At 46.2% G+C, this 12,859-nt stretch overlaps 1 protein-coding gene across 1 annotated transcript in view; it reads left to right on the top strand.

Moving 5' to 3' along the window:
- Positions 1-10,981: 10,981 nt before the first annotated feature.
- Positions 10,982-12,859, top strand: part of TMEM163 (transmembrane protein 163) — a 221,871-nt gene continuing 219,993 nt past the window's right edge. The window contains exon 1 of the mRNA XM_036023651.1: positions 10,982-11,505. Coding sequence (XP_035879544.1) covers positions 11,310-11,505 — 196 coding nt within the window. The 5' untranslated portion in view covers positions 10,982-11,309. The remainder of the gene's footprint in view (positions 11,506-12,859) is intronic.

Genomic DNA, 12,859 nt, shown 5'->3' with positions numbered 1-12,859 from the left:
TGAACTAAAGGGTCACCAGTTCAATTCCCAGTCAGGGCACATGCTTGGGCTGCGGGCCAGGTCCCCAGTAGGAGACATGTGAGAGGCAACTACACATTGATATTTCTGTCCCTCTCTTTCTCCTTACCTTCCCCTCTCTCTAAAAATAAATAAATAAATAAATAAACTTTAAAAATATGGTAAATGTGTTTTCCTTATGATTTTCTTAATAACATTTTTTCTAGCTTACTTTACTGTAAGAATACATATAATCACACATACACCATATAAAATATGTGTTAATAGACTGCTCATGTAATCAATAGGGCTTCCAGTCAATGATAGGCTACTAGTAGTTAAGTTTTGGGAGAGTCAAAAATTATATGCCACTTTTCTAGTGAGCAGGGGATCAATTAACCCCCTTGTTCAAGGGTCAGCTATAGTCAGATATTGTATCTCCTCAGAATTTCAGAACAGTAAGGCAAGACTCTAGGTATTATTGACACTTCTTAATTTTTGACATTTTGAAATAAGAGCTTGTGCATATAATATCAATGAGGCCACTTTAAAATGGAGTTGGAGCTGCCATCCCAGAGGGACTTCTTTGTACTTCTTACACCTTGAACCTTTGGAATATTAAAACTGGGCAGGTAACCTCTGGACTGGGCTTAAGCAGCACTGTATTCCAAACAATTGTTTGCTACCACCAAGCACCTGACTGGAAATTAAAGACCTGCTTTAGAATTAACATCACTATGTTAGCTTATCTACAGCTGTAGACATTTCTTCCCTCTATTCATGTAATTGTTCCCCTTCCCTTTCTCATAAATACCCCTCGCCTTTGCCTTCTAATCAGAAAACTATTTGGGTTTCTGCCTGAATTAGTGCTTCCAGAATAGCTATTCCTCTGGGTCTCAGATAGATGCTTTTTGTCTCTCACTTTGGCCTTTTATTTTTAGGTACAAGCTAAGTAAAAATATTAATATACACATAGAGAATTACTGCACCTGTGCCAGTTATACAATTGACAGGTGCAGATGTGTTGACTGCTGACTCACCTGCACTCAGTGGAACTGGCTTTAATGTCCTGATTTCCCAAAATGGTGAACAAAGTAAAATACTTCCTAGACCTATCCAGTCAAGTCAGGCACCATTGAATAGAGGGATACATTCTGAGAAATGCATTATTACATGATTTCATTGTTGTGCAAACATCATAGAGTGTACTTCAACAAACCTAGATGGTACAGTCTACAATACACCTAGAATAAATGGGATAGCCTATTGCTCTTGTGGATGAAAAGGGGTTCTGTGGAAAGTAACCTCATGGGGTGATCTGATTATAAATTCTTAACTGAGCAGGTCATGGTGGGTAGTCATACCTTAGGCATATAAATTCTTTAGTAAAAGGATTATCTTTGCCTCAAGCAAGCCCTATCCATTGTTCTTGTGCATCTAGGTAAACATAGCTTTGATATAGGCATAACTATCATCAAGAGAGCACATCACCTTGTTAAGTATCCTGCATTCAATCCCCACCTTGTTTTCTCTTTTCTTCATGTAATCCTCCTTACATTCCTTCCTTAATTTCAAATGCATAAAAGAAACTACAAAAGTGTCATTCTCGGGAGCATTTGAGATCTTGCCTTCCAGCATATATCATTAGTTTGGTTCAAATAAAATTTTATAAAAATTATTTATAGGTTCACACATCCATACATATACTCTGTAGGGGGAGAAAAAAATAATTTCCCTATACCCTTGTGGGTTTTTGACTGAAATGTCCCTCAAATAAAGACAGATTAGCAGGACAAAAACACATAAAAGGTCAAGAACATGATTACCTCCTGTGTACATGGGAGAGCTCTGGGAAAACTGAGTAAGCTGCCAGAATGACTGAAGTCACCATCTCAAATACCATCCTCAGTTGAAGACAAAAGAAGATGTTGGGGAGTCAGTTATGGGAGATTACCAGGAGAAGCACAGTAAATAAGGGTAAGGTTGTTAGATAAGAGTAAGGTTGCAGACTTAAGCCTCAGTCTTTTGCATTGGGTTTCTAGAGGTAAGGGCATTCCCCTCTTTCCAGTAAGGGAGATTTACCTTACACATGTAAATATCTTACAAAGGGTAACTTCGATTTGGCGGTAGAGCTTCTTTGATGTCTGTTGTTTCTTAAAGTCAGCCAGCCTAAAATAAACCTTATGCAAGGCAGGCATACTTTGAAGTGACACATTCTGTTCCCCTACAGCTCTTAGGCTATAAACCTCTATAGCATGTCACTGTACTGAATACTGTATGTAACTGTAATACCATGGTAAATATGATGAATTCTCTCAGAAAGTATCAAGCCATAAATATTTTTCATAGTATGAAAAATAGAAACATTTATTGAAGACACAAAATACAAGGAATATTGTACATAGGACAATGACACCTTAGTCCCCTTCAAAGCAGGCACTCAAGGTCTTTTTCACTGTTCAAAATACTCTGCAAAATCCTTTGTTGGAATCACCATCAGCTGCCTTGACATATTTTCCTGAATCTCATTGATGGTCTGAAATCTCTTCCTTTTCAAAGGTGATTTTACTCAGAGTTTTGGGAAAAGCTAGAAGTTGCAAGACACCAAATCTGGGTTGTGAGGGGATGAGTTACCTGGGTGATTTGATGTTTTGAAAAAAACACTCTGCACTAGACGTAATATATGAGTGGGCATGTCCCCATTATGAAGCTGCCAATCACCAGTTGTCCACAGTTGTGGCCATTTTCATCATATTGCGTCTCTCAACTGATGAAGAACATTGAAGTAGTACACCTTATTAATTGTTTAGCCTGGAGGGGAGTGCTCATGATGGATAACACCTTCCCAATCAAAAAAACAGTTAACATGGTCTTGATCTTGCTGTGACTTTGCCATGACTTCTTTGGGTGTGGAGAACGAGGCAAATTCCATTGGGATGACTGGGCCTTCGTTTCCAGATCATAGCCATAGACCCAGGATTTATCTCTGGTTATGACCTTCTGAGGACATCTGGTTCATTGGTTGCTATTTGAATCAAGTCATTAGCAACTGCAGTATGATGTTCCTTCTGCTCTGGTAGCAGAAGTTGTGGAAGGAATTTTGCCGTGACACATTTCACGTCAAGATCCTGTGTCAAAATCTCAGACACTGTAGTTTTTGGAATCTGCAAATCAGCTTTTAGTTCTTTTTTAAAAAAATACATTTTATTGATTATGATACTACAGTTGTCTCATTTTTTTCTCCTCTTTATCTCCCTCGGCCCTGCACCCTACCTCTCACCAGCCTTCCGTGCCCCTGTGCCTTGGTTCACGTCCATGAGTCATACATATAAGTTCTCTGGCTTTGCCATTTCCCATACTATTCTTAACCTCCCTGTCTATTTTATACCTACAATTTATGCTTCTTATTCCTTATACCTTTCCCCTTATTCTCCCTCTTCCCCCTCCCTGCTGATAACCCTGCATGTGATCTCCATTGCTGTGATTCTGTTCCTGTTCTAGTTGTTTGCTTAGTTTGTTTCTGCTTTTAGGTTCAGTTGTTGATAGTTGTGAGTTTGTTGTCATTTTACTGTTCATAGTTTTGATCATCTTCTTTTTCCTAGATAAGTCTCTATAACATTTCATATAATAAGGGCGTGGTGATGATGAACTCCTTTAACTTGACCTTATCTGGGAAGCACTTTATCTGCCCTTCCATTCAAAATGATAGCTTTACTGGATAGAGTAATCTTGGATGTAGGTCCTTGCCTTTCATGACTTGGAATACTTCTTTCCAGCCCCTTCTTTCCTGCAAGGTTTCTTTTGAGAAATCTGCTGATAGTCTTATGGGAATTCCTTTGTAGGTAACTGTTTCCTTTTCTCTTGCTGCTTTTAAGATTCTCTCCTTACCTTTAATCTTGGATAATGTGATTATGATGTGCCTTGCTGTGCTCCTCCTTGGGTACAACTTTTTTGGGACTCTCTCAGTTTGCTGGACTTTCTGGAAGTCTATTTCCTTTTCCAGATTGGGGAAATTCTCTTTCATTATTTGTTCAAATAAGTTTTCAATTTCTCACTCTTCTTATTCTCCTTCTGGCACCCCTATGATTTGGGTGTTGGAAGATTTAAAGTTGTCCTGGAGGTCCCTAAGCCTTTTCTCATTTTTTTGAATTCTTGTTTCTTCATTCTGTTCTGGTTCAATGGTTATTTCTTCCTTTTGCTCCATATCATTGATTTGAGTCCCAGCTTCCTTCCCGTCACTATTGGTTGCCTGTACATTTTCCTTTATTTCACTTTGCATAGCCTTCACTTTTTTCTATATTTTGGGACCATCCTCAACTATTTCTGTGAGCTTCCTGATTACTATTGTTTTGAACTCTGCATCTGATAGTTTGGCTCTCTATTCATCACTTAGTTCTATTTTTGGAGCTTTGATCTGTTCATTCATTGGGGCCATAATTTTTTGTCTTGGGACACCTGTTATGTAGTAAGGGACAGAACCTTAGGTATTTGCCAGGTTGGAACAACCCACATTGTTGCATTGTGGTGTTGTATGTCAGAGAGAGAATAATGCCTCTTCCTGGGCTCTTGGCTGGCTTTCATTCACTTCTCCATTACCCACAAGGAAATTGGGCCCTTCTTGTGCTGATTCCTGGGTGGGTGGGTTTGTGTATATTCTAGGACCCTGTGGGTCTCTCCAATGAACTCTCCTGTGAGGCTGTGAGTTTCTCACACTGCCACAACCCCCAAAGGTTTTTACAGTCAGAGGTTTTGAGGCTTCGTTTCCTCATGCTGGAGCTCTGGGTCTTTCTTGCTCCCCAGTTGTTTCTCCCACTTTATCCTCATGCAAATGTGGGACCACCTGGTTTGGTAGCCACTGCCTCACCTGGTGTGCCACCCGCCACCTTGCTGAGACTCCTCTCTGACCTGGCTGCCTATCTCTGCCCCTCCTACCAGTCTGGGTGAATGTTTCTTCTTTAACTCCTTGGTTGTCAGACTTTCATACAGTTCGATTATTTGGCATTTCTGCTTATTATTATTATTTTTATTTGTTGTCCTTTTGGTTGTTCAAGGAGGCAAAGTGTGTCTACCTATGTCTCCATCTTGGCTGGTCAGCCTTTAGTTCTTGCACTCAGTCACCAATCGTTGTTAGTTTCAGCCCATACACATTCAACATTCTCAGATGTTCTGCTTATTGCAGGCCTTCCATAACATGGATCACTTTCAACAGATTCTACCATCTTTGAAGTGTTTGTGCCACACTTTTATTTGTGCTGCACTCATAGCATCATCCCCAAAAGCCTTCTGAATTATCCGAATAGTTTCTGCAGACGAATGTTCAAGCTTAATGCAAAATTTGAGGCAGATTTGTTGTTCTACTCACTCAGTCATTTTGAATGCAACAGCCACACAGTACACATGCTCACTCAGTGGCGTCTACCATTCCTACTGACTAGTACTGTGAAATCACCATTGTTCACACATACACATTCTAGTCCACTCTCCTTGGCTGCCAGGTTACATCAATGTTGTACAAACTGTTTTGGTTATATTAACAATGGCTTGACTTCTTTTTTTTTTTTTTTTTTTTTTTTTAAGATTTTATTTATTTTATTTTTAGGGAGGGAGATAGAGAGAGAGAGAGAGAAACATCAATGTGCGGTTGCTGGGGGTTATGGCCTGCAACCCAGGAATGTACCCTGGCTGGGAATCGAACCTGGGACACTTTGGTTCCCAGCCCGTGCTCAATCCACTGAGCTACGCCAGCCAGGGCTTGGCTTGACTTCTTAAGGACAGACTTCATATTTGTGTGACGTGTCATGAGGGCTATGATGGCCACAATGACGCTGGGTGCTAGCAAACTTTCATCTCCATTATAATCTTACAGACCACCAGCTTATATGCCATCCTTCATTGACCAGAATTGTGAGGCATATGATTGTAGTTGCGTTTACAGAAAGTCCAGTGAGGAATCCAGTGAAGAAATAAAATGGAGTCACTATCAGTCAGGTGCAAGAGCCTCAAATTATTTTGGGAACCTTGAGAAGAGAGGAACTCACCCAAATCTATAGGTACTGCAGGAAAAGTTTGATGGTGAGTCTTTGCCTTAGCTTTTCTGGTTTTGAGAGGTCTTTTAAAGTTCAGTCTGGTAAGTCCTTATGAAAAATTCCAGCAAAGCAGGTTTAAAAGAGCCTATGTGGTTAATTACTATTCTTTTGACTCCTGTGCAAATAAAAGGCCAAGTTTATTGAAATGACAATTTGAAACAAATTAGTCTTAATTTGACTATCTTTGATTAAAAATGAGGGTGATTTTAGAGAGAAAATTGTTTCAGTAATACCCCTTTATGGATATTAGATTCCAGTACTGTTCATTGTCTTTTGTGGTTTTGTTCCTACCTATACATTGGATTAGATCCTGAATTCTCCCAGTTTTCTCCAGAATCTGGCTATGACTCTCCAAACTAATGCTTCTAATTTTTCTGCCTGACTTCGAATCATTGAGACTTAAAACTGCTTTTCTAAAGCAACGCAATTAAAGTGGGCCCACTTGATATAAACCAGAGAAGTCACCACAACAGCTCATATATGGACAATTTTTTGTGCTAGTTGCAGAAAAATCACCGGCGACATTCAAACCACAAACCAGGCAAGTCTATTGGACCACCACTGTCTGCCTTCACTGCATCTGAAACTGTTTTGAGCTAAACACTGAGAAACCTCTACTGGCTGCCTTCAGAACTCAGAAACTGGGATTAGGTTAGCTTCAGTCATTACCCTTATTTTTTCTCTTGTTTCCATAGAGATGCCTCTTATTAAATTCTGGACTGCTTGTACCAAAGACTACAGACCTAACTTTGGGAGCCACGCGCACCATCACCTCAGAGAGGAGACAACTGTTTAACCGAACTGACCTATTCTCAAGACTGAGACTGGTTTCTGAAAATAATATGTAATGATAATGTTTTAATGGGTCCTTTCCTAATGGTTTAACCTAAAAATTGGCACAGATATTGAGCTGACTACACACTCAATCAGGGAAAGTGTTATAGTGCATATCCTGCCCCCCATCCCATCCAGGGACATAATGGACCCAAAGAAGGCATTGCTACCTTGGCATTGAGGCACTTGAAAACATTGTTTGATTTAGAATGTTTTTTGAGAGAAAAATACCAATCAAGAGGAGGGAAATAAGGAATAGAGTGAAAAAAAAATGCAGTCACTATAGTCAAGCTGCTAAATCACTAAAATTGAGTAGGTTGAGGTGAGCAAATGATTTTATTCTTGCTTTAACTAGCCTGGGAACTTAAACTTTTGAGCTTTCCAGTCCTGTGTCAACACCTGAACTTTTGCAAGCACCCATCTCTCAGATCACATGGAATACATAATTCAGACTGCCTTACATTTGAGTGATAACTCTCCTGGCTCAATCTTAGGGCTAAGAATGAAGATTCATTATTCTCAGGAATGTATTTTTTACTATGAGAGCCCTAAACTTTCCTTTCTTCTTCAGAACCCTTCTGGGTTTTTGCCTAGCTGTGTTTCCAGTTTGCAAACTGTAAGACTCTTATAAATCTTTATCATTTATTTTTAGCAAAGCCTCCAGACTCTTTTTTTTTTTTTCATTTATTTGACACCAGTGTGTATTCAAGTGGTACAAAAATATTTTGGGTTTATATGTACAACAGAATTAAAGTTCTAATGTAATTAGAAGCATATTTTAACTGTTCCAAATGTCTAGTCTGACATGTGAAAGCCATGTGGGACACCAACAATCACTGTGCTACAAAGTCTTGCGCACCGGGGGCCTCCTGCATCCCTGCATCCCCCACCAATTGCCAGTGGCCTCTTCCTTCTATCATTGTGATAACCAAGTAAAGCAACTGCAAATTTCCAAAATGCCCTCTAGGGGGCAGTACCGCTGTGGGCATTTAGTGCTGTGGTCCTACACAAAAGCTTAACAGACTTTCCTTCGTTTCTTTGTAAAACAAAGATAGAAACAGTTGAGTGAGGGAGACAATGCCCACAAAAACTTAGCAAGATGCTTGGCACATATTACACCCTCCAAGAATGTAAGCCGATATTATCTCCCAGTCAAGCCACGGAGATTGTTTGGGGGAACACTGTGTCCTTGGCATCTAGGTAGATGTGGGTGAGGAAAGATAGGGATCAGGCAAGCAGCGCAATCCCTGCCTCACACATGAAACAGGCAGTGAATTATTAAACATTTACAGTTCGCAAAAAAAGAGTACTCAGGGCACTCCCAGAGATGGAGTCACAGGAATCTTTCTGGAGGAGGCAGGAATGGCTTATTGAACCAGGGCATCTGGAACTTGATAAAATATACTTATCCCATGAATAATAAATAACTCCTAGAGCCTTACTGCTCTGAGCGTGGTCTTTCAGACCAGCAGCGTTAGCAGCACCTGGAGTTTTGTTAGAAATATGAGCCTCTAGCCCAGTTAGAGGCTAGAGTATGCTGAGTTAGAATCTGCATTTTAACAAGAACCCTGGTGTTCATCTGTACATTCATGTCTGGATGCACTGGACTAGAGAACTGACTGAGGAACCAGAGGAAAGGATAATGATGCTAATGACTTTGAGAAAACAAAGACCCTGGTATGTGTGTGTGTGTGAAAGAGAAAGAGAGAGAGAAAGAGAGAGAAGGATGCAGAGCTAGCGAGTCCATATTGTGGAGGGTATATAGGTACTAAGAATTATGAGGGGAACCCCCAAAACCCGAGAATATATTCTTACATGTTTAAACTTCAGTCATCATCAGAGTACTCTCCATTTGATGTAACACATCCATTGAGATGTTTTTTCCACTGCTTAAAACAGTTTTGGAACTCATAGATTTTAATGTCTTTTAGTACTTCTGCCATTTTTTGTTTCACCTCTTTCATATTGACAAAGAGGTTTCCCTTTGAGGACTTTTTTCACAGGGAAACAAAAAAAGTGGCTGGGGGGCCTCAGGTGAATAGGGAGGGTGGGGCACCTTGGGGATCTTGCTGTTTTCAGTCAAAAACTGCTGAACATTTAGCACTCTGTGGGCAGGTGTGATCGTAAATCACCCATCATGAAATGGGCAAATGTGTTGAGTCTTCAAAAGGAAATTCACTGAAGCCCAATGCAGCCTCTCACAACAACACCTGCTGGTACACGGATACAGATGGGTTTCTAGAACATGGATCTAGCAGGGAAGCCTGTACTACAAGGCACGCATCCTCCAGAAGATAATTCCATTTTTTGCGGGGGGGGGGGTGGTGGTCTCCCATCATACAAAGGTAAGGTAGCTCTGGAACAATCTACATCAGAATCTGTGTGTGTGTGTGTGTGTGTGTGTGTGTGTGAGAGAGAGAGAGAGAGAGAGAGAGAAACACACACACACACACGAAGATTTTCATCCAGATTTCAGATCCACTTAATCAGGATTGCAAAGCAACGAGGAAAAGCCAGCATTTAAACAAACAAACAAACAAACAAACAAACAACAAACAAACAAAAGCTTCCCAGATGATTTTAGAAAGGGGAGTGAGCTTTAAAAAGTACTGACACTCCGGTCCCAGACGAGACCAATTCCGTCAGTCACCGAGGTTATGGGATCTCCAGCAGTGGAAGAGCCATGGGTATTTTGTTTTTTTAAACTCCCGAGGTGATTCAAATGTTTGAGAGCCATTGACTGAGGGATCAATTGGGAAAACCTGGAGGGGAAAAGTCTGCGTGGGAGAGAGCAAGGCGGGGTTTATGTGTCTGACTGTGTCCATCTACAAACACCCGTGTTTGTCCGCCTCCGAGGACAGAACAAAGACTGGAAAGGAGACTTACTCAGTTTTTTTAACCCAAGAAATCATAGCACTTTTCTTTCTTTCTTACTTCCCTCCTTCCCATTCTCTTCTCCTAGCAAGATGGGGACATTGAAGTAACCTCGTCCAACTCTTTCAGTTTTAGTTAAAGAAATTAGCGGTCAAAAGGTAAAGTGAACCGGCCAAGGTCAACCCAGTTCTCCTCATTCCCAACATAAAGTGAAGCGCCCTTCCCATTTCTAGTGCTACTTCCACTACATCGCAAAGGCCTTTAAACCCCACTCTGATGTCAACTGCAGGCAGAGAGAATGAGGAAGGAAGCTGGGTATTCTGCAAACACAGGGTGCCTAGCCCCCAAAGCAGGCAGGCTTTAAATAAGGAATTGGCGTTTTAGAGCTCATTAAATTTAAAGACGAAATCTAAATTGTAAATTTCCATTTAAAAATTAAATCAGGCTCTATAGTTTGGTTGTTGACACCATTAAATTCAAGATAAATCTGATAAATGGCTGATCTGCCTCTGAATCTCCGAGGCTGCTAGAGAGCCGGCGTGGGCCCCGGCGTGGCGTGGACCAGGGCGCCGCACCGCTGCGGAGACCAGCCTGCGGGCGCACGGGTCCGGGCTCCGCGTGGTCAGAGGTGGAGACGCTCGGCCGCGCCGGACAGCCCGGGGAGGCCTGGGGTCCTGCGGAACCCGAGGGACTTGAATGCTCGGAGGGGAAACAGTGAGCCGGTGGGGGGGCTGGCTGTGACAAAGGACCAGGGACAGTCGCAATGGGGAAGCCTTGAGATCCAAACACCTTGTCGAGTGCTCAGTGGTCCCAAGCACGCCCGGCCCCGTAGGTCGGTGCCGCAGGGAAAGACCGGGAAGGCAATCAAAACCTCGAGAGAAGGCCCGGGACAGGCGGGCTTGGGGACAGGTGAACCTCGTTTCCCGGGACGGGCGGTGAGGACGGCAGCCCGGGCCGAGACTCAGCGCAGCCTCTGAAGCCGGCGCGGCTCCAGGGGAGAAGGATGCCGAGTTAGGGCGCCGCCCGCGCTCCTGCGGGACCGCGGCCCCCGGCGTCCCGGACGGCAGCGGAAACCGGGCCGAGGGGCTTCCCCTCTGGGCACCACCGCGCGGCGCGGGCGGCTTTACTTCTCCAGTCACACCCCCTCCAGGCCCCGCCGGTGCCGCCCCGCGCCCCCCGTGGTTCCCGGGAGCGCTCAGGCGACGGGCCCCGCAGAATCCCTCCCTCCACCCGGGTCTCCGCGCGCGGGTTCCGGCGCGGGGGCCTCGGGGCGGGTCCCTGCCGCCTGCACCTGCCCCCGGGGGCGGAGCGCGGCGGCGACTGCGCGGCCCCCGCCGCGGGCTACGCCGCTCCCCGGCACACCCGCCGCCCCTGCAGCCGCCGCACCTCCACTCCGCGCGCCCGCCCTCGCTCCCTCTCGGCGCTGTCCGGCCGCCGGGTCCCAGCCGCGGCGCCTCGCACTTAGGACTCCAGCCCCGCGACTCCCGTCGTCGCCGCTGGGATCCGCCGCCCCGCGCCATGGAGCCGGCCGCGGGCAGAGAGCGCCGCAGCCCCCCGGGCCCCGCCGTCCCGCCGCCGCCCCGGGGCCACGCGCCGTCGGCCGCTGCCCCCGGCCGGCTGGGATCCCCAGTGCGCGAGCCCCCGCAGCCCGAGGAGGGGCAGCAGATGCGGATCAGCCAGAGCGGCCAGTTCAGCGACGGGCTGGAGGACCGAGGTGAGCGCGCGGCGCCGGGGCCACGTCCCCGCGGCTCAGCCCCTTCCCCTGCCCCGGCCGGCGCGGCGGGGAGCCCGCCTCTGCCCACTCCCGGGTCGGGCCCGGCGTGGAGCGGGGACTTCCCCGCGAAGGCGCGGAGAGCCGCAGTCCCACCTCCCGCGGCCAGCGCCGCCTCGGAACCCGAAACCCGGCAGCCTTCCGAGGAAGCCCGCAGGGGCCGCGCCCTCCTCCCCGCCGGCCCGTGCCCCTGCGGCGCCCACTGGAAAAAGTTTGCGGGAGGGGAGGCGGTGTCTTTGCTTTCGGAGCCGAGTGCTCCCGGGGGACTGCGGCCCCAGCTCAGCTGGGAGGGACCTGAGCTCCGTGCGCTCTCCTTCCCGAGCCCCTCCGACCTCCACCGGCTGTCGGGAGGACTCCCCCTGCGGGTTCGGCGAGGAGGAGCCCCTCAGCGGCTGCCGGGCCGCCCGCCCCGGCGAAGGGAAGTCGGGCGGCCCCGACCGTTCTTTGCAGGGGATCTAGTTTACTGTAGGGTGTCTGGTGAGGAGGGCCGAGGGCTGGGACCTCTGGGTTTGGGCCGCCGGCCGCCTCTGGGGGAATGCCAGGGAAACCGGGTGGCGGCTGGAGCGCACGTCGGCACCCACTTCAGCATCACTCTCAGGACTCTGGCCTGGTCCCCGTCCCGGGAGGCCGAACCTCAGCTTCGGACGGACAGCGGCCGCCGCCCCCTTGGCATTGCCCGCAGGACACAGAGAGACTCCCCCGTTCATTCCCGTGTCTCCTCCTAAATCCCTCTTTCCCTCCCCTCATCGTTCCCTTTCCGCTCGAAGCCCTGTTCTTGGCCACGTCTTTATCTTTCCTGCTTCTTGCCGAATCCAAGTCCAAATCGGTCTCCTCAAAAAGACTTAGTGGGTCTGCTAAAATTGGTTAGTGGCCGAAGCGGGATTCTTGTAGCCGGGCCCTTCCAGGGAACCGGCTCACCGCCACTTCACCCCTTTTTCTTGGACGCCTTATTTTTTGTTGGCTGTGGCGGATTTTTATATTTTAGTCTTAGCAGGTTTCTGTCCTATTCTTAGTATCTCCTGCACATTTTTATTCCGGTTTAGTGTGCAGATGCACGATCTCTTCCCTCTTAGAAAATTTAAGCCGCAAGCCTGTGAAACAGAATGACATGGAAACGGCAATTCCCGGCGAATCGGCAGGGAGCTCAGCGAGACCTGGAGCCGCTCCAGCTGCAACCGGCGAGTTCGGTACCTATGTTGCAGGTTCTCCGATTCTCACGTAACTAACTGGCTATCATTTTAGAGCTGATGATTGGTGACATCACAAGCACCCAAACAAGACTTGTCCGTTTTATTTT

Source organism: Phyllostomus discolor, chromosome 4 (genome assembly GCF_004126475.2).
Source record: "Phyllostomus discolor isolate MPI-MPIP mPhyDis1 chromosome 4, mPhyDis1.pri.v3, whole genome shotgun sequence".
Classification (NCBI taxonomy): domain Eukaryota; kingdom Metazoa; phylum Chordata; class Mammalia; order Chiroptera; family Phyllostomidae; genus Phyllostomus; species Phyllostomus discolor.
This window is presented reverse-complemented; position numbering and strand designations above follow the sequence as displayed.